Source organism: Jaculus jaculus, chromosome 7 (assembly GCF_020740685.1).
Source record: "Jaculus jaculus isolate mJacJac1 chromosome 7, mJacJac1.mat.Y.cur, whole genome shotgun sequence".
Classification (NCBI taxonomy): Eukaryota; Metazoa; Chordata; class Mammalia; order Rodentia; family Dipodidae; genus Jaculus; species Jaculus jaculus.
The window spans coordinates 118,107,247-118,132,116 of NC_059108.1; the positions used below are offsets into that span (position 1 = coordinate 118,107,247).

The 24,870-nt window shown below is 43.2% G+C and overlaps 1 protein-coding gene across 2 annotated transcripts in view; it reads right to left on the reverse strand.

Moving 5' to 3' along the window:
• Positions 1–4,030: 4,030 nt before the first annotated feature.
• The window catches only part of Ppp2r5e (protein phosphatase 2 regulatory subunit B'epsilon), a 185,536-nt gene continuing 164,696 nt past the window's right edge, over positions 4,031–24,870 (reverse strand). For both annotated transcript variants that reach the window (XM_004649252.2, XM_004649251.3), the window contains exons 9-14: positions 21,261–21,314; positions 21,105–21,155; positions 19,715–19,834; positions 16,201–16,328; positions 12,154–12,255; positions 4,031–6,005 (exon numbers count right to left, since the gene is read on the reverse strand). In XM_004649252.2, the coding sequence (XP_004649309.1) occupies positions 5,906–6,005; positions 12,154–12,255; positions 16,201–16,328; positions 19,715–19,834; positions 21,105–21,155; positions 21,261–21,314 (555 nt within the window). In that variant the 3' untranslated portion in view covers positions 4,031–5,905. The remainder of the gene's footprint in view (positions 6,006–12,153; positions 12,256–16,200; positions 16,329–19,714; positions 19,835–21,104; positions 21,156–21,260; positions 21,315–24,870) is intronic.

Below are 24,870 nucleotides of genomic sequence, written 5' to 3' on the forward strand. Positions count from 1 at the left end.
ACCCTTACTTTGCCTCTATTTAGATAAATATATTCATAGGCAGGAGGCAGTATTATGCAAAGGATTCATATGTGGAAATTCTCTTAAGTCTCTGAACTCAGGCCATGAATGACCTATGTGACTAGAATGGTGTCGACTTTCTACGCTCCTGCCTCTCCTAGGATTACAGGCGTGGGCCACCAGGCCTGGTTCAAGGTGGTGCTGAGAATCAAACCTAGGGCTCTGTGCCTGCTAGACAAGCACTCCACCAACTGTGCCTCATCCCCAGCTCTGAACCCACTTGGTTGTTTCCTGTTTTAGTTTGTTTCACGTTCAGTGGTTAATTACTCAAAATACAAGGCTGCTGGAACACTACGGCTTTTGTCTCCTCCCACCCAGACTAACGGGATAAGAAACACACTACTGGGGCTCCACATGGTTCCAAACTGGATGAGTTAATTAGGTGAGAGAATGGATCCCACCTAAATTAAATGGTTTACAAAGCTGATTCAGTGAGGCCTGCAGCGCCTCTGCTTCAACCCTAGCAGAGTTGGTGACGGTGCGACAGGCAGGGTAGGGTAAGAGGGATGCCGTGGTCATCTCCGCGACCACATTTCTGAGGATGGGCAGTTTCCACTTTGGCTGCCATTCTGGGAGGAAGCCCAAGGACTAAGTCCTGCAAGGAAGACCAAGGACTCTGGCTAAACCCCAGGCCAAGGACCAGCAGGAACTTGACACCCATGGGAGTAAGCCATACTGGAAAAGTATTACAGAATCAGAGAACACATCCTCAGCAACCCTTGCCCAAACTACAGACTGGAGGGGAGAATCAAGAGCTGCTAGCCGGGCGTGGTGGCGCAGGCCTTTAATCCCAGTGCTCGGGAGGCAGGGGTAAGGGGATCACCGTGAGTTCGAGGCCAGCCTGAGACTACTTAGTGAATTCCAGGTCAGCCTGAGCTAGAGCGAGATGCTACCTTGAAAAAACCGTAAGAACTGCCGACTGATGCCACCAACGGGTGGAGCAGTTTGTCACACAGCTGAGGACACTGGACAGCTCCCAATGTCACACATCCCTGGCTGTAAAGTGGCTTCTGGTTGGCTAAAAGCTAAGTTAGTCAAATGTTACTCATATGACTCCAAAAGGCTCCCGAGGTCAGCGGCAAGGAAAGAAAACCAGTCAGGCACCTTGCAAACTCTTCGCTGCGGCTTTATTAGGACGCACCACAGTACAGAACCTCTCACACAGCCGGGAAGGGGAAGGTTACACAATTCTTTTGGGGAGCACCTTCGCTTTTTTTTTTTTTTCCTGTTACCACGTTAAAGAAAGTAAATCATTTCCAAAGATGAACACTCTTAATATTCCAAGTGTTTAAGACTCAGCTTGCATTCTGTTGTGTTTGAAAGGAAGTAGCACGTTTTAGCCAGAGCTGGAAGATCGATTTTGGAGCATTTTATCTTTGATGTGGATCAGAGGTCTTCACTGTTTGGTTGAACCAGTCTCTAATTTTCATAGGCAACTTTTCATTTTCGTATCAAAAATGTTCGTGGGGTTTTTTTTAACCTCTACTCACAAACAGATGCTGTCTCAAAAAAATAATAATAACACCACCTTCATTCACAGCTAAGTTTAAAATCAATTAAGAACCACAGCGTTTCTAACAGGGAAAGTGAACTTTTGCCGCCCTCTCCTGCTAAAACAACGAAATACCAAAAGATTTATGAAGCTGAAGGGAAACACTCCAACCAAAAGCAGCGGACATGTCATTCTCATTATACTTCAATCAAAACTCAGACAACAACCAGGAAATGTACTGGTAATATTTATATTTCAAAGTTCCCCATTGATACATGAGGTTTGGATTACAACTTATTTACAATAAATGATTTTTCTTTAAAAAAAAAAGAGTAAAGGGGGAGTGGAGGGGAGAGAAGCAACAGAGTACAAGGACAGGAGGGAAAGAAGGGAGTGAGTAGGGAGAGAGAGGAGGGAGGGGGAGAAAAGGAAGCCTATATTCATGGGCAACATAACCTGGGACGTTCATTTCCGAGAGAGACTGCAGCTGCTGGCGGTCATAGGGGCAGCTCACGTCAACGTTCCACCAGATAAAAGTCTGCTCAACCTTCTCTCGAGAGGCAGATTTTCAAAATGAAATATAGAGGAATATAAAATGCATCACCAATATACCTATTACAAAAATCTTTTATGGCCCATGCCTTTACTCCACTCAAGAGAAGCGACTGAGCCAGAATACAAAAATAAAAATATTCATGTGCAAAGAAAACGTCACTGATCATGTCTGCTGCCACTGTTCTGCTACAGGTGGCTGTCACTTTGTGATCACATTGGTAATAGCATCGAAAGAGAGAATCTTTTCAGTTCCTGGGCCGGGTCAGTGCATCCAATTAAAGGGGAAAACAACAAAATGGGAAAAATTCAAGACAAGACAATCCCTGGAACACTTAATAATGAATAACATCAAAACGGCCACGTATCCCTTTCCCACCCCGCCATCCCCACAAAAAAATAAAAAAGCTTTTAAAGCTCTAAATATACTTTTTTCTTTCCATAATGTGATTGAGCCTAGGGCTATATGTTTAGTATAGCAGGTGCAATTACACGCAATGCCTGGCTCTGCACCCTGGACTACCCCACACCTAGAGGGAGGGAGTAAGTGAAACCTTCCAACTAGGCAAGCAAGCCCAAAATAAAGGAGCATAACCCTGCTTGTGAGCATCCAGCGGCATTGAGGCTATTATTTATTTTCATTTTTTTTCTTATTTTATAAAAAAACAGTCAGATGTTAGGGAGAGCAAAAATATAATAAAATTGAGAAAGACAAAAACTAAAGGGTGAAGGCTAACAGCAGACGCTAGCAGGATGAGAAGGAATGCATGCTTGGTTTAGAAGAGATGGGCCACTTCACTCACTCGGCTGTTCTAGGCCCACGGCCTAAGGCCTCAACTTTATTCTAAACCACAGGGTTTGGTGTCTTTTTTTTTTTTTTTTCTTTTTCTTCTTCCAAGGATACTCTTAATCCTATCCCCGAAACCAATATGGTAGGGATAACGTTGAAGTGATCATCACTAACTACAATAGTTGCTATTTAAAAAATATATTTATATATAGTTCTGACAACTATGAAGCAAACAAAATATAACACAAAGATGCATTTGTCACAATTAACTCAACTTACAGCAACAGCAGAATTGTATGGGAAGGGACAGAGAGAGGGGGCTGCTGCAAATGCAGCCAGTACGTCCTTAAATATGTCACATAGTGCGACAGTCAGGTCACCTCAGTTAACTCTGTATCACCATACACAGCATGACACATGTCACATTGTCACTTTCAGTTAAAAAAGAAAAAGATAGCGTTTCTTCTCAGAAGTTGCCCTATGTGTGTTAGACAGCTAGCTCTAATTGCTTCTTTAAATATTTCTGAGGCTTGGAATGATCAGCACAGAGAATTACATAGAGGACATCTGTGTTGGTCTCACCTTAACTCCAAGTACAGGGTAAGGTGCAAAAAGGGATCCTGGCCTTTCCCATTTCAAATGACCACATTTCATTTCCACAGACAGAAATAATGAACGTGTTTACATGATCAGAAATAAATGTAATAAGAGTCTCAGCTAAAGGGCTATTAAAAAAATCAAAAGAACTAAATGAGAAAATTTATTCTCAATTTATTTCTTATCACTAGAACTATTAGAACTTGTACCTCTGCTCCAGTACTTTAATTCTTTTTCTTTCTTTCTTTTCTTTTTCTTTTTTTTTTTTTTTTTTGTGTGTGTGTGTGTGGTTTTTCGAGGTAGGATCTTGCTCTAGCCTGGGCTAACCTGGAATTTACTATATAGTCTCAGGGTGGCCTTGAACTCACAGCGATCCTACCTCTGCCTCCTGAGTGCTGGGATTAAAGGTAGGCACCACCACACCTGGCTACTCCAGCACTTTTAAAGTCAACTGTTTTAGTGTTGTAGCCTCTGCCAACATCACACTGAGTCTCCATTAATACTCCTCAAGAAAAAAAACTCTATTCAATCCATAAAACTATCTTGTGTGGCATATACTTTACTGCTGTTTCTTTTTAGGAATTAACAATATCATTTTTTTTACAAAGTTACCTAGATGAAAATATCCATAATTAGCTGATTTTTATGTACATCCTATGATCTGAAAATGTGGAAATGCTTCACAGAGGAGAAAGGCCACAGTTATTTTTTCCCTTTATCTTGAAAATAATAAAACTGCATATCGTACTTTATATTTAAATGGAAGGAAATATACAAGCCCATATTTGTACTGGAGTTCTATGAAAAGCAATGACAGTTCATGTATTCATGTGGCCATTATCACAGCGTATGAACACAGTCAGCTCCCTGCTACAAACACTGCCAAAGTGATGTTTTAGGGTTATCAACTCACTGCTGCTATGTCCCTACCAAGTGAAGAAAGCATCTTAGAACAGATCCCCAAACACGTTTTTTAGTACATAGGAATGCAACCACACTGGCTAAGTACATACTGTATACAAGCACATCAGCAATTTACCTGCCCAATATGTAAGACTCCTCTTTTAATACAGAGTAGAGAGCCAATGAGATACATCTAGAATACGGCCCTAGATTTTTTTTCTTAAACAATTTGGTCACAATGCACCTTTGATATAAAAGCATTTTTTAAACTTTATTATTAATACTCAGGACATTAGGAATTTCCAGATGTTTTTTTTTTTCAGTAGCATTTGTAGAACCACTTTTGGTAACAAATACAGTAGTTAGGAATATGCATCCAGCTCAGAATGCATGATGCTCATCCTGAATCCTTCCTGGCTAACAACAGGGCTGGTACTGTGATGGGATACACAAGGAGGATCTACAAAAAACACTGTAACATGTTCGTTTTTCCCCAGAGGCTACATCCTCTTTTGCTGGAATACTTTATAAATACATATTAAAAAGTAAGGCAACAACTCCAAACAGTCCAAGCTGTTTGCTCAACTCTTTTCCCAATTAGATTCGCAATCCTGGCGATCAATTTCATGGTTGTATTGTTTAGTCTAGTTTGTCTTTCTTATTTCATGTGGTCTGTAAGGATGTTTCCCTAACACTTCTAACCCATCTCTGGGGCATATGCACCATGATGTACGTGAAGATACTGGTCAGGCTCTGAAGCCTGCGGTGCCCAGTGCCTGTTTCAAAGGATTCAAGACATTGATTCGGATTCACCACAAACTGATGCATGAACCCAAAATCCCCTTCCCTACTATGTTTATCACCTTGTTTTACTCCTAATTTTAAAAACTAAAGGAGTTCCAGGAAAACCTGGTTACTAGAAAGATGTTCACCCCAGTAGACAAAACTTTCATCAGGGACCATTATAATTCATGGCCCTGTTCCATATGGACATTCGACTCATAAGATGTGCAAAAGGAAAAGATGTCCAATTACAGTCAAGTTCTCCAGAGGAGGAGGGTAGACAAACTTACAAGGAAATGACAGTCTTTTTTCTCCCTTTACTATAAATACATTTAACAGCTTAGCAGAAAGACAAGCTAAATTTAAGATTGTTCACATTTGAAAATTGTATCAGACTCTCTGCTAGTGATAAATAAGGAACTCCTGATAATGGAATTTAACATAGCATTTTCATCAACAGATCTCTGAAGACCATTTTTTTTAAAGAGGGTTAGAACAATGATTATGTTTGCAAAGTTCTGAGAAGTCCATCTACTGTCCAAACTTTGGATTGAAGTCCTTATTTTTTTTTTTCCTTTACTTAGAGACAGGTATATACAGTGCTGTTGTAATAATGAAACAAATGTGAAATCTACTGTAAAGTTGCACAATACAGAAAACTGTTGCTCCATCTTCTACTACATAAATGTGTGACTCCACAGGTTAGTAATGTTGCTGCCATAGTTTTGTTAAGTTGGAATTATCCCATCACGTCTAAGACCTCTCTTGAGCTCCAGATCCTCCAACTTTTTCCACAATTCTTCACGCTCTTTTTCTTTCTTTTTCTCACTGGGGAAGAAACAGAACATGATGTAAGCAATTGAGAAAGTTTCAAAGATTATCCAACAAAAACTACTCCTTAACATTCTTCCCCCTAAATCCTTTGAAAAAGTCTTTGAACAGTTTGGCAATAAGCTTTTGGGTTTCTTTCTCATATACATTATTGATATATATTATATATATATATCAATATATATATATATCAATATATATATATCAATATATATATATATATCAATATATATAATATATATATTGATATATATATATATATTAAGGTGCTTGCCTACAAAGCCTACTAACCCGGGATAGATTCCCTAGTGCCCATGTAAAGCCAAATACACAAAGTGACACATGCATCTGGAAGTCATCCGCAGTGGCTGGAGGCCCTGCACTCTCTGTCTCTCTTCTCTCTCTGCTTGCAAACAATAAAAATATTTTTAAAATAAATGAGCTTCAGCCAGGCATGGTGGCACATGCCTTTATGCCCAGCACTTGGGAGGCAGTGGTAGGAGGACTGCGGAGTTCCAGGTTGGCCTAGGCTACCTACCTCAAAAAACAGAAAACAAAAAGTTTATAAACAATTTCAGAATTATGAAAAACAGGGCTGGAGCGATGGCTCAACATTAAGGCACTTGCCTGCAATGCCTAAGGACTCATGTTTGAATCTCCAGGTCCCACGTAGTCAGATGCACAATGACACAAGCATGCAATGTCTCACATGTGTCACAAGGGGGCGCCTGCATCTGGGGTTGGTTCATAGTGGCTGAAAGACCCTGGTGTGCCCATTTCTCTCTCTCTCTCTCTCTCTCTCTCTCTCTCTCCCTCCCTCTCTCTCTCTCTCTCCCTCCCTCTCTCTCTCTCTATCTCTCAAAAAAAAAGGGGGGGGTCCTAGAGAGATGGTTTAGTGGTTAAGGTGTTTGCCTGCAAAGCCAAAGGATCCTGGTTTGACTGTAGATAGAACCTTTCTTGTCTCCAAATATACTATTAAAACCCAAAATAGGGGCTGGAGAGATGGTTTAGCGGTTAAGCGCTTGCCTGTGCAAGCCTAAGGACCCCAGTTCGAGGCTTGATTCCCCAGGACCCACGTTAGCCTGATGCACGAGGGGGTGCACATGCATCTGGAGTTTGTTTGCAGTGGCTGGAGGCCCCGGCGCACCCATTCTCTTTCTCCCTGTCACTCTCAAATAAGTAAATAAGAATAAACCAAAAAGGGGGGGGGGACAAAATAGGGCTGGAGAAATGGCTTAGTGGTTAAGGCATTTGCCTGCAAAGCCAAAGGACTCAGGTTCGATTCCCCAGAACCCACATAAGCCAGATGTACAAGGTAGGCAACAGCTAAAGGCCCTGGAACACCTATTCTCTATCTGCCTCTCTCTCTCTTTCACACATAAAGAAATAATAAATAAGATAAAATTTTTAAAAAGGGGGGAGCTAGACAGATGGCTCAGCAGTTAAGGCACTTGCCTGCAAAGCCTATGGCCCAGGTTCTATTCCACAATACCCACGTACAGTCAGAAGCACAAAGTGAGAGGCCCCAGTGCACCCATTTGCTCCCTCCCTCCCTGCCCCCACCCTTTCTTTTTTTTTTTTCTCTCTCAGCTTGCAAATAAATAATTTTTTAAAATAAATTTTAAATGCTGGTGGGCCTGAAGATATAGCTTAGCTGGCAGTGTGCTTGCCAATCATCATGCAGCCCTGGATTTGACCCTTAATACCACATAAAACTGAGCATGGTGGCATATGCCTATAATGTCAGCATTTAAGAGCTGAGGGAAGAATGTGAGCAATGGAAGATCTTCAACTACATACCAAGTTTGAGGCCAGTCTTGTCTACATGAGGCCCTGGCTCAAAAAATTAGAAAGTAAAAATTTAAGATGTTGGAAATGATGCTGATACAGAGAATGGAAAGGTTGAAAAAAAGACTCTCTCTCTCATTCTTATCTTATATATACATACTTATTTATTTATTTATATTGCTGGTCATGGTGGTGCACACCTTTAATCCCAGTACTTGGGAGACAGAGGTAGGAGGACGGTCATGAGTTCAAGGCCACCCTAAGCCTACATCGTGAATTTCAGGTCAGCCTGGGCTACAGCAAGACCCTACCTCAAAAAACAAAAACAAACAAACAAAAAACCTAAATAAATATTTAATTTATATTTACTTGCAAGCAGAGAGAGAGACAGACAGAGAGAGTGGGCACACCAAGACCTCTAGCCACTGCAAACAAACTACAGACACATGCACTACTCTGCACATCTGGCTTTACATGGGTACTGGGGAATCACAGTCTAGTTGCTAGGTTTTGTAGGCAAGTACCTTAACTGCTGAGCCATCTCTCCAGCCCCATATCCAGTTTTTAAAAATATTTTATTTATTTATTTGTTTGTTTGTTTGTTTGTTTGTTTGTTTATAAGCAGAGAGAGAGAAAGAATAGCAAGAGACAGAGAGAGAAGGAGGGAGAGAGGGAGGGAGGGAGAGAGAATAGGCATGCCAGGGCCTGTAGCCACTGCAGTTGAGCTCCTAATACATGCATGACCTCATGCACCTGGCTTTACAAGGGTACTGGGGACTCAAACACATGTTGTTAGGCTTTCTAAGCAAGTGCTTTAACCACTGAGTCATCTCTCCAGCACCCATATCTATTTTTAAAAATATTTTTATTTAAAATGAGAGAGAAACTATGAATGAATGAATATGAGTACATCAGAACCACTTGTTGCTACAAACTCCAGATGGGCCAGGTATGGTGTGGCAAACACCTTTAACCCCAGCACTCGGGAAACAAAGGTAGCAAGATCACTGAGAGTTGAGGCCAGCCTGGGGTTACAGAGTGAGTTCCAGGTCAGTCTGGGATAGAGTGAGATCCTACCTTAAAGAAAACAAAGAAATATAAGGAAAATAAAAACCTCTAACTGGATGTGCCACTTTGTGCATCTGGCTGTAGAATCAGACCTAAGCTGGCAGGCTCTGCAAGCATGTGCCTTTAACAGCGAAGCTATCTCCCCAGACCCACGTATCCAATTTTTCTATGCCATGCATACAGAAACTGACCATTTCTAAAAGCATGGTTGGTTTTTTTTTTCAGTTTTAATTAGTGATTTGTATGGAAATTATATGTACAATTTGGGAGCATTAGCTTAAATAAATATTTCCAGAGAACACTGTACACAAAAATCAATAATAGGGCTGGGGAGATGGCTCAACAGTCGAAGATGCTTGTTGACAAGGCCTGCCAACCCGAGTTCCATTCCCCAGTACCCAGCTACTAAGAGCTCTCTAGATTTTCCTACCTTTCCATGTATGCCTTTTAGAAAGTTGGGCAAGAAGTAACAAACACTGGAGAACCAAAAAAGATTTCCCTGCCAGGCATGGTGGCGCACGCCTTCAATCCCAGCACGGGGAAGGCAGAGGTAGGAGGATTGCTGAGTTTGAGGCCAGCCTGAGACTACATAGTGAATTCTATGGCAGCCTGGGCTAGGGCAAGACCCTACCTTGAAAAAACAAACAAAAGAAAGACAAGATTTCATAGGCCTTGAGAATTTACTGCACAATGTTCACTGATTTTTACTCCTTTGTGGTCTTAAACACTTTAAGATTTATCTAATACCACAATATTAACCTCCATATTCTTTTCACTGCTCTTCCAGTTGTCAAGAATTCGTTGGGGGCTGGAGAGATGGCTTAGCAGTTAAGGTACTTGCCTGAAAAGCCAAAGGACCCAAGTTCAATTTCCCAAAACCCATGTAAGCCAGATGCACAAGGTGGCACATGCATCTGGAGTTTATTTACAGTGGCTAGAGACCCTGGCTTGTCCATTTTCTTTCTCTCTTTCTCGCTCTCTCTCCCCCTCCCTCTTTTTTTTGTTTTGTTTTGTTTTGTTTTTCAAGGTAGGGTCTCACTGTAGCTCAGACTGACCTGGAACTCACTATGTAGTCTCAGGGTGGCCTCGAACTCATGACAATCCTCCTACCTCTGCCTCCTGAGTGCTGGGATTAAAGGCGTGTGCCACCATGTCCAGCTTCCCTCTTTTTTTTTTTTTAAATCTCTCTCAAATAAAAAAAAAATTAAAAGAATTTGTTGAGTTCAGCTAGGCATGGTAGCACACGCCTTTAATCCCAGCATGCTGGGGGCAGAGATAGGAAGACTGCCGTGAGGACAAGGCCATTCTGAGACTACAAAGTGAATCCCAGGTCATCCTGGGCTAGAGTGTGATGCTACCTCAAAACACCAAAAGAATTTGTTGGGTTCTTGTTGGTACCAAGAAGTGGGATTGCCTGGCTGTGTGGCTTTGGCCTTTTGGAGCTGATTTTCAAGAAGAATATGGAAGAATTTGAAACCCTGGCCCAAGAGACAGCTTGCAGTGCTGTAAATACAGCTTGATGGACTATTATGGTCAGAGTTGAAAGACCTGAATGCAGTAAGAACTAAGAACTGTGAGGTTTGGCTTATGAGGGTGAGAAAGAGCTTTGCCTAGACTGGGCTAGAAGCAGTTTGTGTGAGAGGCTTGCTGTTATGGCTGTGTCCTGAAGTTGTGCAGGGTTGCATTGTGTAGAAATGGACCAGTGTGAACAGAGGGATATGACAGAGAAAAATGAAACCTATGGGCTGAAACTTCTGCCTGTTCAGCTGCAATTATGTGAGAGATTTCAACCACTGAGATTGGGCTAGCTAATCTGTATTGGGACAACAGAAAGAATGCAATCTTTTAAAGGAACTTAAATGCTGAAGGAGTGTCCTATTTTTCAGTCTGATTTATTCCCCCTGGATTAACAAATTGGCACCCCACGTGGCATTATGGAGCATGAGAAATGCAGGAAAGAAAGGGTCACTGAATTTGCAACATGGTCTTGTGTTTTGGAAATGGCCATGGGTAGTGTGTACCAGGTTTGCTGATTTGCTGGAGTGCCTGCATGGAGACCCAATGGAGCTATGAGGATGGACCCATGGATTACAGTGGAGGCCCAGTGGACATTCTGGGAACACGAGATGGCTGCTAAGGAGAGCTGTCAGCCCCATATGAACTTTTCCAAGACTGTGAGTAGCCTAGCTGGAGGGTCAAATTTGGAACTCCAGAGACTTGTCAGTGGTTAGAATTATCAGACTTGGAGACTTGTCAGTGCCTAGTGCTGTTGAACTTGGAACTACAGTGCTTGATGTTTGCCCTGGTTGTTTTAAATCTTGCATTGGTTGAATATTTCTTTGCTATGCCCAATGACATCATTTGCAATATGAGTGCTTATTCTGTGCCATTATGTTTTGGGGGTATTTTTTTTAGGGGGGGACTATTATGGATCAGTTGAGATCTTGGATTATAGGGATGTTTGAACATCACTGGGATTGATAAAAACTATGGGGACTTTTAAAGATGGACTGAATGCATTGCATTTTACATGATGGATGGTTATCAGTTTATGAGGCCGGGGCAGAATGTGGTTTGATTCAGATGTCCCCCATAAACCTAGGTGTTTTGAATGCTAGGTTCCTAGATGATGGAGATTTGGGAATTAGCGCCTCCTGGAGGAGTGTATTGTCGGGGTGGGCTTAAGGGTGTTACAGCTAGTGTCCCCTTGCCAGTGTTTGCCACGCTCTCTTGCTACTGTTGTCGACCTGATGTTGGCCAGGGGGTGACGTCCACCCTCTGCTCATGTCATCATTGTTCCTGCCACCACGGAGCTTCCCCTCAAGTCTGTAAACCAAAATAAACCCTTTTTTTCCCTCAAAACTGCTCTTGATCAGGTGATTTCTGCCAGCAATGTGAACCTGACTGCAACAGTTCTAGAATATAAAGCAAGCTTTGGACAAATGGTGCCTGGTTTCTCCAAGTGCTGGAGGAAATCCAGATGTCTAACTTCCTCACAGTCTCGTTGAGTGAGGCCGAGAAGCAGTTTTAGGGCCACACTGTCAGCCCTGTGGCCGAATGAAATAAAAGGGAGGAAAGCAACAATTTTATCAAAATGACCCTGCCACAAAGCTTTCTCATCTAATGGCACGCTAATAAAGACACAGCTAGCAGTCACATAAAAACAAGCATATAAATAAACAAGAATATACATAATACAATAAAGCAAACTGCTGCTTATGACTGGGAACGCAGCGAGGCAGTTTCATCAAAGAGCAAGGACAGAACTCAAAAAGCTTTCAACAGTTACCGCTGACGGTCTGACTTGTATGTGGCTGTCAGCTCATCAAACATGGTGCTGTTCATTTCCATAAATGCCTTCAACACGTTGTACACTAACGCCACAATCGCCCTGAGAAACGGAGAAAAGGAAGGGAGGGTACTGGTTAGTTTCCAGGGTGGGGCTGCGGAGTGACAGATGTGAAACAACTTTTGTTTTGTTTTTATTTTTTGAGGTAAGGTCTCACTCTGGTCCAGAGTGACCTGATATAACTATGGAATCTCAGCGTGGCCTCACATTCACGGTGATCATCCCACCTCTGCCTCCCGAGAGCTGGGCTTAACGGCGTGCGCCACCCGGCCCGGCATGAAACAACTTCTGCATGCAGGACTCCTCTGTGGCACGTGCAGTTACGACTGTTCAGACGCCAGCTAAAGAAGTCCTGCCACTCACCTCACTTCAAGACACTTAGATTCTTTACTGCTCAAGATCTTTCTGACTGGTGGCTGAATGAAAACCTAATATGGCCCTTCTAGTTACTGGTACCAGGAATAGAGTTACCTATAGCCACCTGACAACAGCAACAAAAAACAACTTTACCATGTATGGAGGTGCATACCTGTAATCCCAATACTTGGGAGGTGGAGGCACATGAACCAAGAACTCAAGGCCAGCTTGAGCTATATAGCAACACATTGTCTCAAAAATAAAGCAAGGGGTCTGGAGAGATGGCTTAGCGGTTGAAGCGCTTGCCCATGAAGCCTGAGGACCTATGTTTGGCGCCCCAGGTCCTGCGTATTCCAGATGCACAAGGTGATCATTCACAGGGTGGTGCGCATGTGCTCAATCGCAGTGCCTAGAGGCCCTGGTGCTCCAATTCTCTCTCTTCCTTTCTCATGAAAAAAGGCCAGTCTGTTGCACTTGCCTCAAAATAAATAAATAAATAATTTTTTTTTAAAGGGCTGGAGAAATGGCTTAGCAGTTAAGACACTTGCCTGTGAAGCCTAAGGATCCAGGTTTGATTACTCAAGACCCACATAAGCCAGATACACAAGGTGGTCCATGCATCTGGAGTTTGCAGTGGCTAGAGGCCCTGGCATGCCTACATATCTGCCTCCCTCCCTCCCTCTCTCTCTCTTCCTCTCACATAAATAAATAATAATTTTAAAAAAATAGCCAGTCATAGTGGTACACACCTTTAACCCCAGCCTTTGGGAGGCAGAGGAAGGGGGAATCACCATGAGTTTGAGGCCACCCTGATACTGTAATACTGTAAATTCCAGGTCAGCCTGGGATAGAGTGAGACCCTACCTTGGAAAAAAAAAAAAAAAAAAATCACCCTAAAAATAAGTACCCATGGTAGAACTAACCTTAGAGACCCGGGTTTGCATAAAATTTTCTTTATAATAATATATATAATTTAAAATCAGAAGCTGTTCCTATGGTAACAAATGTTTTTAATTCCTTAGAATCAGTAATACATAATTCTCCTGTAAGGGGGGGCTATGTTTTAGTTGCAACTCCACTGGTCCATCTATTCCTACTCAGTCACTTTGATGACCTTGATGCACAGAGCACTGCACAGTTGAGCAGCCAAACAGTGACCTGCCTCGTCAAGTGCTGAATGAACGAACTCGTGACCTGGGTGAGGACTGGGTCATGACAGGATAGGAAGCTTCAGACCCACCCTGGAAACTAACCAGTACCCTCCCTTCCTTTTCTCTGTTTCTCAGGATAAATAGTTTTGCCCTTTGCAAAAAAATCATTATCTTGGGCTGAGGAGATGGCTTAATGGTTAAGACACTTTCCAGCAGCCAAAGGACCCAGGTTCAATTCCCCAGGACCCACCTAAAAGCCAGATGCACAAGTTGGTGCATGTGTCTGGAGTTCATGAGTTCCTTTGCAGGGGCTAGAGGCCCTGGCATACTCATTCTCTCAATTAATAAAACACATTTTTTTAAAAAACATTATCTTTTTTCTATTTTGCAACAAACTCTCCCACTACTACTAAGAAGTAAATGTTAAGCCATATATTAAAGCATTTATAAGAAAGTAGGAAAGATTTGTTGCTATGTGTTCAATACAAAGGAAACCTGCGGTCCCAGAATGGCCATCCTCAGAGGAGCCCGGGTGTAGCACTAAGTATGAGGCAGCAGCTATAGACATCCCTACAACTGCCCTCCACTTCCTCAGGTCTCAACCACTCACCACTCCTTTAATTATTTATTCATTTATTGATTTTGGATTTTCAAGATAGTGCCTCACTCTAGCCCAGGATGACCTGGAATTCACTATGTACTCTGAGGCTGGTCTTGAACTCATGGCGATCCTCCTACCTCTTTTTCCCAAGTGCTGGGATTAAAGGTGTGTGCCACCATGCCCAGCATTCCTTTTATTTTTTGAAAGTTCTATTAGTAACACCTGGCAAATTTGAAAATGAAAATATGGTATTTTACAACTCCATAAGAACAAAATAATTAAATTGCATATGTGGTGGTAGGGTCTCACTGTATCACAGGCTGACCTAGAATTCACTCTGTAGTCTCAGGCTGGCCTCGAACTCATAGCGATCCTCCTACCTCTGCCTCCCAAGTGCTGGGATTAAAGGTGTGTGCCATCAGGCCCGGCTATGAATTTTTTAATACCACGTAAAAGTTCCCGGGCTGGAGGAATGGGTTAGTGGTTAAGCATTTGCCTATGAAGCCTAAGGACCCCGGTTTGAGGCTCAATTCCCCAGGGCCTACATTAGCCAGATGTACAAGGGTGCACATGCATCTGGAGTTCATTTTCAGTGTCTGGAGGCCCTGGAGCACCTATTTTCCCTCTCTCTCTCTACCTGCCTCTTTGTCTGTCTGTCACTCATAAGTAAATAAATAAATAAATAATTTTTTAAAAGTTCCCTTCTATTCCAGAGAAATACAAGTAATAGATATTAAAATAACATAAATACATAAAGCCATTCCAATACAGAATATTTTAACTCTCGAGGGACTAAATTAAGCTTCTTCAAGACTTCCCCTCTATAGAATAAGTCCAACAACTGAGTTGGCTATTAGGAAATAGATCATGCTATAGAATGCAAATTTAATATGGACATGATGGCGTACACCTTCAGTCCCAGCACTCAAGGGGTCTGAGGTAAGAGGATCACTGTGATTTGGCAGCCATCCTGGGCTACAGAATTAGTTCCAGGACAGTTTGGACTAGAGTACAAAGTAAATCTATTGTGGACCCCTTCCTTCCTGGTAACTTTTCTGTATTACCTCATCATGCACTCAGTGAATGTTACTGTGGGCCTTCCTCCCTTTTTTTATTATTTATTTATTTATTTATTTATTTGAGAGAGAGAGAGGCAGATAGAGAGAGAATGGGTGCTCCAGGGCCTCTAGCCACTGCAAACTCCAGATGTGTGTGCCCCCTTGTGCATCTGGCTAACATGGGTCCTGGGGAAATTGAGCCTCAAACCAGGGTCCTTAGGCTTCACAGGCAAGCACTTAACCACTAAGCCATCTCTCCAGCCCCCTTCCTCCCTTTTTAACCTCATCTTCCAGCACCATCCCCTCGCGCCTCAGAATGTGGTGGGTAATTTTTTTTATCTTTGTACCTTGCTATGTGGTGGACAGGCCCCTATTTGAAAAAGACTCTGTATCTCAACCATCTGCCAAGGTCCTCTAGGATGACTCAAAGCCCCGTGCGGACAGATATGCCTATGATACCATCATACAGGAGGCGAAGGCAAGAGGTTCATGAGTTTGAGGGCAGCCTGGACATATAATAAGATCCTGCCTTGACAAAGTTGAATTTGAGTAGTGCCAGGCAAATGGGCATCCTTTAGGCTCCAGCACATCCCCAAATACAACTGCTACCTTCCCAGTCCGTCAGGGAGCCTACAGTGGCAAACAGCACTGCTTCGCTAGAACATCCCTTGACTGTGGAGACTCCCACCCAGCCAGCAAAGCCCTAGGCCATATGGACTTAAGGACTTCATGTCCTCGGCAACAAGGCACAGCCCTGGCACACAGTGAGCTGCCAGACTTTGTATCGTACAGACAGGAGGGAAGGAAACGGAAAACCTACGGATTCCAGTGTTCTTTTGAAATCCTATAAAGACTGGAAAACATAATGGGAAGGATGACATTCGAGTTTTCTTCTATCAAACTCATGATGTATTCATTATTCCAATAATAGAGTGCCCTTTCTGCCACCTTTGGGAAGAGAAAAAAGGACAAAGATAAAGCAAATTATAATCTTTTCAAACAAAAATATTTCATAAGACTATTTTTAAATCATTTAGCCAAAAGTATAATTAAATATTAATAAAATTTTGCATTTTTGCAGACTTAAAAACCTCTCAGGAAGTTCCAAAGTGGTTCATCCATTTGGGGAAGAAAAAAAGTTACTTTTCCTGTTTATTTATGTTCTCCTTTAAGTCAACTCATCCAATTCAAGCCTTTCCCCTGCACAGCTCCAAGCACCTTCCCCTACTTTCATATACCGTATCAGTCCTCTCACTACCTGGCCCAGCTTACAGATCTCCTTGCCCGCCTCAGGTCTTATGCTTGAATGGGAAATGCAGACCAGCCCCTCAAGTGCACAGACTTGTGCCCCGAATGCCCAGTCCTTACCTTATGGCGCTACTCTGAAAGCTTGGTAAGGGGGAACCTGGCCAGGGGCGGGCCTTTAAAGGTTAGCCCTAGCCTCACGCTGCTCTGCTTCCTCATCCGTGGGATGCAAACCGCTCCTGCCACACACTTCCACCGCCATGGACGGAGCCTCCTCTCTCACCTTGCCTTCCCTAACCTTCACAGAATGGCATCTCTCTGAAGCCATGTGCCAAAATAAACCTTTCCTCTGTTGTTACTCTGTCTGGGATTTTGTCATAGTAATGGGAAAGTGATTGATACTCCTCTCTCATCCCGCACATTTCAGATCAACCAGAGACCCACACGTGCTCAGGACGGCCATCCCTGCGGAAGAGTCATGTTGACCACTTCATCCGCAGCCAAAAGCAACACCTTCCTATGGGGAGAATGAGTCATCCTTACCACCATCCAGTACCTCAGCCCTCACCTGTAAGGTTCGGAAAAATTGGGTGGATGGCAGAAACTGGAGCCTTGCTGGGCATGGTGGTGCTTGCCTTTAATCCCAGCACTTGGGAGTCTGAGGTAGGAAGATTGCTGTGAGTTCAAGGCCAGCCTGAGACTGCATACATACATAGTGAATTCTAGGTCAGCCTGGGCTAGAGCGAGAACCTACTTCAAAAAAACCAAACCAAACCAACAAACAACCACCACCACCACAACAACAACAAAAAAACCCTAGAGCCTCAAGTCTGAGGCCCAGGTCCTTTCTAGAATTTACTTCTGGACCCTTCCTTTTTAAGCAAAACAAGCCAGGAAATACTGCCTAATTTCTGGACTCAGGAACACTGGCTATAGTTAGTTACACTTGCTTGTTACCTGTTCTGTGTCCACTGAGCTACCAAGAGGTTCTAGTTTCATCGATCTGATCTGCTGGGCCCAAGTTTCTCAATTTGGATTTTCCAAACCAAAGGGAACAGCTCAAAAATAAAATCTAAAGCCGAGAGAGACAGAGAGCAAACGCACGCACGCACACGCATACACACACACACATACACACACACAACGGGAAGGGAAAGAGTGGCTTCTTTCATTCATATAGAATAAGCAATTATGGTATGGAAGCAAAAAAAAAAATGTACAAGACTGAGAAACCAGAATCTTTCCATTTATATTATTCAACTTCATTCAAAAAAAATTTCTAGGATTTATTAGGCACTAGACTCTGTGAGTAGAGAGAAAACAGCCACTACTGAATGTCCACCACACACCAGGCACTGTGCGAAGTGGTCCGCACACACGTCAGCTCTTTACATCTTATAACTCACTTAGCACCATTCTTCCTGTTTTGTGAATGAAGAAACTGGCATCAACCGCTGGCTCAAGGTCACATGGCTAAGTAGCAGCAGACACCAAGTCCTGCTCTTAACTCTCTGTTCTATTATCCCTACGGAATTGATGAAACCGAGAGGGAAAGAAAGCACTCTATGGTCAGACTCGATATAAGCTGTGACTGAGGCTGTAGAGGCTGAAGGAAACAAGCACCTAAGAGCCAAAGAGCAACGTGATGAATGAACAACCTGCAAGCACACACCAGGGGGTCACGCGAGGACACAGCAGAGAGGCAGGTGTGCATGCCAGAAGGCAGAACCTCACCAGAGACCAACCGTGCTGGCACCCTGGTCCCAGACTTCCTGTCTCCAGAATGGTGACAAAATAAATTTCCGTTGTTTAAGCTACCCTGTCCATACTGTTTTGTCACAGCAACAAGAGCCAACCAATATACTCTCTCCACTCTTTCCTTTCTTTCTTGTTCTCTCCGTTTCTCTTTCAGCCAAACTCAAGGCCTTGACAGGCAGAGCAAACACACAACTACTGAGCTTCACCCACAGCCTAATGCATCATGTCTTCTTTCTAAGCTATCCTTTCAGCCTGCCGAGTGACGCTCACTGTGAAATGGTATCTGCTCCTTGACCTCCCACCACATCCTGTTGAAAAATAAAATCTAAGGCAAACAACCCAATGTTCAAGCAGTACAGACTCTCTGTAATGTATAAAGTACTTATGTATGGCCCTACTTTTTTTTTTTCTATTTGCGCCCAGACAGGTGCTCTAACGTCTGAACCCTCAGGTAATGGTGTGGCATCTATGTTTCCCTCTTTCTATGTGATAGCAGCACTAGTCCGTCAGAAGACTGCTGCTTGGACATACCAGTTTGTCTTTCGTTTTAAAAGCAACAGCAAGAGTCACTGCCTCCACCTGACAGCTCAGGGCAAAGTTGACCATGAAATGATCCCAGTCCATAGCAGAGGTGTGCCTCTGCTTTGGACGTGTGACAGGCAGTATGTAGAATCTTCTAGGTTTGTAAGATCAACCTTCGGGGAGACAGCCAGGAGATGCAGCACAATGTGTGTTCAACCCTGATCCCTGTGAGTTCTGAAGCCCGGAAAGCAAGCACACACCCGGGCTCGCCTCCCTGCGCTCCCTGCGAGTGGCCACAAGGAGGCAGAGTAGTCCACGGGAAGGTCGAGGGCTTCTGGGAACATCAAGTCACCTATGCTCCCGTATTAACTGAAAACCTTGAGCAAGGCATTCTCTGAGCCTCCTCTAAACTTTCACAGGACTTTCACAGGATAATGTGAAGTTTATAAATAGCAATGGTAGAATATCAAGCATTTTAGAGAACACCAGACTTGTCTTCTCACTCTTAAGCATTACACTAAAGAAACTCAAGCCGCTTACTTCTTATCTAGTACCTCGCCTGAGAGAAGTTCTTTTACCATGCCTTCTTGCAGAGTGCACTGAGAACTGAAGTCACTAGACATCCACGTCACAAAGCCTGCTGGGGGCAGGGGCTCAAGATCAGGTGACTACTGTTAATACCACTGTTGCCATGTAAGGAAGCCCCAAATTAAGCTCGTGACCATGACATTTCTTGCAGCACAAATGGAATTTAAGCAAACTCATTTGTCTAGCACAAGGCACTGGCTCAAGTCCTCTTTACTACCAACCTGAAAATGGGGGCTGGACACACACTTGGCAATTTGTTTAAACAGGGGTTCTTGAATTTTAACAAATTGTGAGGGTTCAATCACATCTAGAATTTCTTCCAGCTCCCCAAGGAACATGACCTGTAAACAGAAGCAAAGCATAAAATGTGAGGTCAAAATCAGCGCACATGATCAGTGAGAATCAATGAGCTGCACTACTTCAAGAAAAATGTAACCTGAAACAAGTAACCAGGCATCATCCCATGTTCAGAGATGTTCACTTCAGAGAGCTACTATAGGCACTCTCTTTAAAGTAAGTTCCCTATAGCACTGAACATATAATCCTATTTATTCTGGGAAAAAAAAACAACAAACTGGCTACAAGTGTTAGGCAAAGGCCCCTGAGCCCCTGGGGAACAGTCCTCTCCTCTCATTACTAGCAACCCAGGTTTCTGACTCCACACGCCACCACGTGCAGGACAGGCGATCCTCCCCCAAGGCTGTGTGAAAGTTGCGGGCAGCACACGCTGTCCCTTGCCAAGCAGCAGCAGTCCCTACTACGCGCTGCAAGCTCGAGGACAGGGGCAAGCCCACTCCTGGGAAGGCATTACATGCAATGGGTCAGCACACATTCTAGGCCTGCACTTAGCACGCACAGAGCTCTCTGTAGAACACAGTGAATCTCATGTCCTCAGAGCTATGTGTCCAAAAGAGCTTTTAGGTCACACAATGGACCCAGATCTAGTAGGTCTGCTCAGCTGTACCAAATATAGTGAAAACAGATGGAGAAATAAAAAGTTTCCCACTTGTTCATGGAAAACATCACTGGGGGGGAAATCAAGTGTACAATTAAAATATGAAGAACACGCGTCTTTTCCATTGAGATGAACAATGGGAAAGTAAACTATGGGAAATCAAAGCTGATTTGAGGAAGAGGTTGTTTCTGTAGACCTTGCCATCTGTCAAGACTGAGCGGTACTCAGTCTCTCTGAGTTTAGAATCAGACCAGTGACGGGCTGCCATCACCCACACTATGTGTTAACAGGACTGCCTGGAGCAGGCTGCTCCGGTACAGAACAAATTGACAGCAAGCCCTCTGTGCCATGCAGTGGCTGGGGTGCTGCTGAGAAGGTGGTCTCCAAGGAGCCAGGTAAGTGGACACAGGAGAGGGGTGTGGCTGGGGGTAGCTCAGGCTAAACAGCACAGCAGACAGAGGCCAGTAATCAGAGTTTGGGACATGTGTTCTCTGTTTGGGTGGCCTACTTAACGGCTCCCAATTTGATCACAGTAAAATGAGAAAACTGACAGACAACTCCAAGACAAGGTTTAGAGGGAAAGAGATGTATTTTTATACAAGTTTAACCCTAATGTCTGGCAATCAGCAAGAAACTCTCTGATGTTAAGGTCTTACCTCTTTTTGACTGCACGTTTTAGGCCAAAATTTCATTAACCCCCTAATAACCTAAAATGAAAAAAAAAATTAAAAAGTGGCATTTAAATTTTTCAAATACACTTTTAGCAAATGCAATTTTTCTCAAGTTATGAAAACAACAACAAAAACACTTACTGGTTCTGTGAGTGAAGGATCTTTCTCCAGAAACTGGACTATACAATATGCCAACTGAGCAAACAAAAGAGATCAAATTTTAAATTCTATATACTCTACAGTAAGAACTCAAATACAGAATATGAAACCTTCCTCAAAAGCTTTCCAGCCCCTGCTTCTTATTTTCCAATCACTATATTCTGATGCTCATTTAAAGGGGAGGGGGTCTGGAGAGAGAGAGAGAGAGAGAGAGGGAGGGAGGGAGGGAGGGAGAGATGGCTTAGCAGTTAAGGTGCCTATCTGCAAAGCCAAAAGGTTTGATTCCCTAGGACCCACATAAGCCAGATGTACAAGGTGGCACATGCATCTGGAATTTGTTTGCAGTGGCTGGATGCCCTGGCATGCCCACTCTTTTTTCTTTCTCTGCCTCTTTCCCTCCCAAATTAATAAATAAAATAAAAAAAATTTTAAGCCAGGTATAGTAGATCATGTGTTTGATCTCAGCCCTTGGAAGGCAGAGGTAGGAGGATCACTGTGAGTTCAGGGCCAGTCTGAGTTTACATAGTGAATTCCAGTTCAGCCTGGCTAGAGCAAGACCCTACCTCAAAAAAACAATAAACAAGTAAAAATTTTAAAGCATAAAAAGCAAAATAAAAAACTACACTTATTTATTGTTTATTTATCGAAAGATCAGGCTGTGTTGCCCAGACTCATTTTGAACTTCTGAGCTTAAGTGATTTCCTGCTTCAGCAGCCTGAGTAGTCGGGAGTACTGGCGCATGCCACCATACTAAGCTAAAAGCTGCTTGTTTGAGCCAAAGAGTGACAGCAATGATATTTGGGGAGAATGTTTTTTCTCCCAGAGTACGGAGACATGAAATCTGCAACTAGTGAGTAGGGCACTGAGACGCCTTCAGCCCCATCTCATTTAGGTGCAATCTGGGCTGTGCATCTCCTAGGCGTCCACTCGGTCTTCATGAGCATCGAGTCCTGGGCTTCCAGGCAAGGAGTACAGGAGAAGCAGTACTTTCCAATCACCCAGCTGACTACCTGGAGGGGTGCCCACAGCTCATCAAAGATTATTCCCGCCATGGTCAGAACTCTATGTCTAAATAGAATTTATATATATATATATATATAGATAGATAGATAGATAGATAGATAGATAGATAGACAGACAGACAGACAGACAGACAGACAGACAGACAGACAATGGAGGGACAGGGAGACAGAAAGGAAATAAATGTTCCAGGGCCTCCAGCCACTGCAAACGAACTCCAGGTCCACGTGTCACTTGGTGCAATGGGCTTTATTACATGGATACTGGGAATCAAACCTGGGTCATAAGACTTTGCAAGTAAGCATCTTTAATAGCTGAGCCCTCTCTCCAGCTCCCTAAACAAAATTTTCTTAAATGATCAGGAAATATGGTATCCCATTACAAAAACCAAAGGCAAGGCTTGCACAAAAAAAATAAAAAGGGTAGGGGCAGGGCGGGGGTATTAAAGATTCCTGAATAAGAAATCCCCCCTCACAAACACCAACATTTAGATGGTGTTCTAAATTAGAAACATGAACTAATTTTTCCTCGAAACAGAGAATTTCACATTTAAAGAACACTGCTTAGAAAAATGTGTTACATTTTCATGTAAACACTGCCATTGGTGAGAGGAGGGAGGCAGAGTCTTGAGAAACTTAAAAAACAAAAATGAAAGAAATACTTCTATGTCAATTATCTGCCTTCTAGTGAGTTGATTACCATGCAATGCAATGTTCAATACAGAAATGATAATGAAGGCTGGAGAATGGTAAGGTATTTGCCTGCAAAGCCAAAGGACCCCAGTTTGATTCCCCAAGACTCAGGTAAGCCAGAGGTACATGGTACATGCACCTGGAGTTTGTTTGCCACAGCTAGAGGCCCTAGCATGCCAATTCTTTCTCTCTCATAAATAAAAAATAAAAAAAAATTTTTTTTTTTAATTTAAAAAAGAAGCTAGGCATGGTGGCACACAACTTTAATCCCAATACTCGGGAGGCAGAGAGAGGAGGGTTGCTGTGAGGTCAAGGCCACCCTGAGACTACATAGTGAATTCCAGGTCAGCCTGAGCTATACGGTGAGACCCTACCTCAAAAACAAAACAAAACATAAAAAAAAATAATAGGCCGGGCATGGTGGTGCATGCTTTTAATCCCAGCACTTGGGAGGCAGAGGTAGGACGATCACCAGGAGCTCGAGGACACCCTGAGGCTACGTAATGAATTCCAGGTCAGCCTGAGCTAGAGTGAGACCCTACCCTGAAAAAAAAAAGAAAGAAAGAAAGAAAGAAAGAATAGTAGAGACAAGACAGGATCTGATTTTTACTATTATTAATTTATTTTGTTGTTTTTGAAGAGTGTCATGCTATAGCACAGTTTGGCCTCTTGACAGAATCCTACCTCAGCCTCCCAAATGTTGGGATTATAGGCGTAAGCTACCACGTCTAATAAGATGTGATTTTTAAAGCAATGAAGGCTTAGCCAGGCATGGTGGCACACACCTTTAATCCCAGCACTCAGGAGGCAGAGGTAGGAGGATTGCAGTGAGTTCGAGGCCACCCTGAGACTACATAGTGAATTCCAGGTCAGCGTGAGCTAGAGTGAAATGCTACCTTGAAAAACCAAAATAAAATAAAAATTTTTAAAAACAAGTGCAAACACCAATAGGCGTGTTTACTTATGAGAACTCATCTGCGTGTGCAGAGTGAGGAAGAGGTGGGAAGGTAGAAGAGCCCAACGCTAAGTGAGGCAGGATTACACACATGTTCAAGAACACAGCACCCAAAGGCATCAACCTCAAGAGTCCACGAACCACCTACTACAGGTAGTCTCTTAAGCAGGTGATATTGTGAACTTGGGCAAATTGTCCAAACTGCTGTGAAACTAGACTACACAAAGTTCACTCCTACCTTTTAAATCCCCATGATTCTTCTGGGCATAGGAAAAAATTCATACCATTTTCTTTTTTGAGGATTTTTTTAAAGTTTTCTTTAAATTGTTATTTATTATTTGAGAGAGGGAGGCGGGGGAGGAGAATGGGCCAGGACCTCTAGCCACTCCAAACAAACTCCAGACACATGTGCCACCATGTGTATCTGGCTAACCAAGTACTGGGGAATCAAACCTGGGTCCTGAGACTTCACAGACAAGTGCCTTAACCTCTAAGCAAGCTCTCTGAGGAAGAATTTTAACCTTTAATATGGGTGGTGGTTTGATTCAGGTGTCCCCCATAAACTTAGGTGTTGTGAATGCTAGGTTCCCAGCTGATGGAGATTTGGGAATTAATGCCTCCTGGAGGGAGTGTATTGTTGGGGGCAGGCTTATGGGCTTTATAGCCAGTTTCCCCTTGTCAGTGTTTGGCACACCCTCCTGTTGCTGTGTCCCACCTTATGTTGGCCAGAGGGTGATGTCCACCCTCTGCTCATGCCACCGTTTTCCCCTGCCATCGTGGAGCTTCCCCTTGAGCCTGTAAGCCAAAATAAATCTCTTTTTCCCAGGAGCTGCTCTTGGTTGGGTGATTTCTACCAGCAATGCGAATAGGACTGCAACAATATGTCTCTCTCTTTTTTTTTTATGCTAAAGAGAGAGAGGACTGG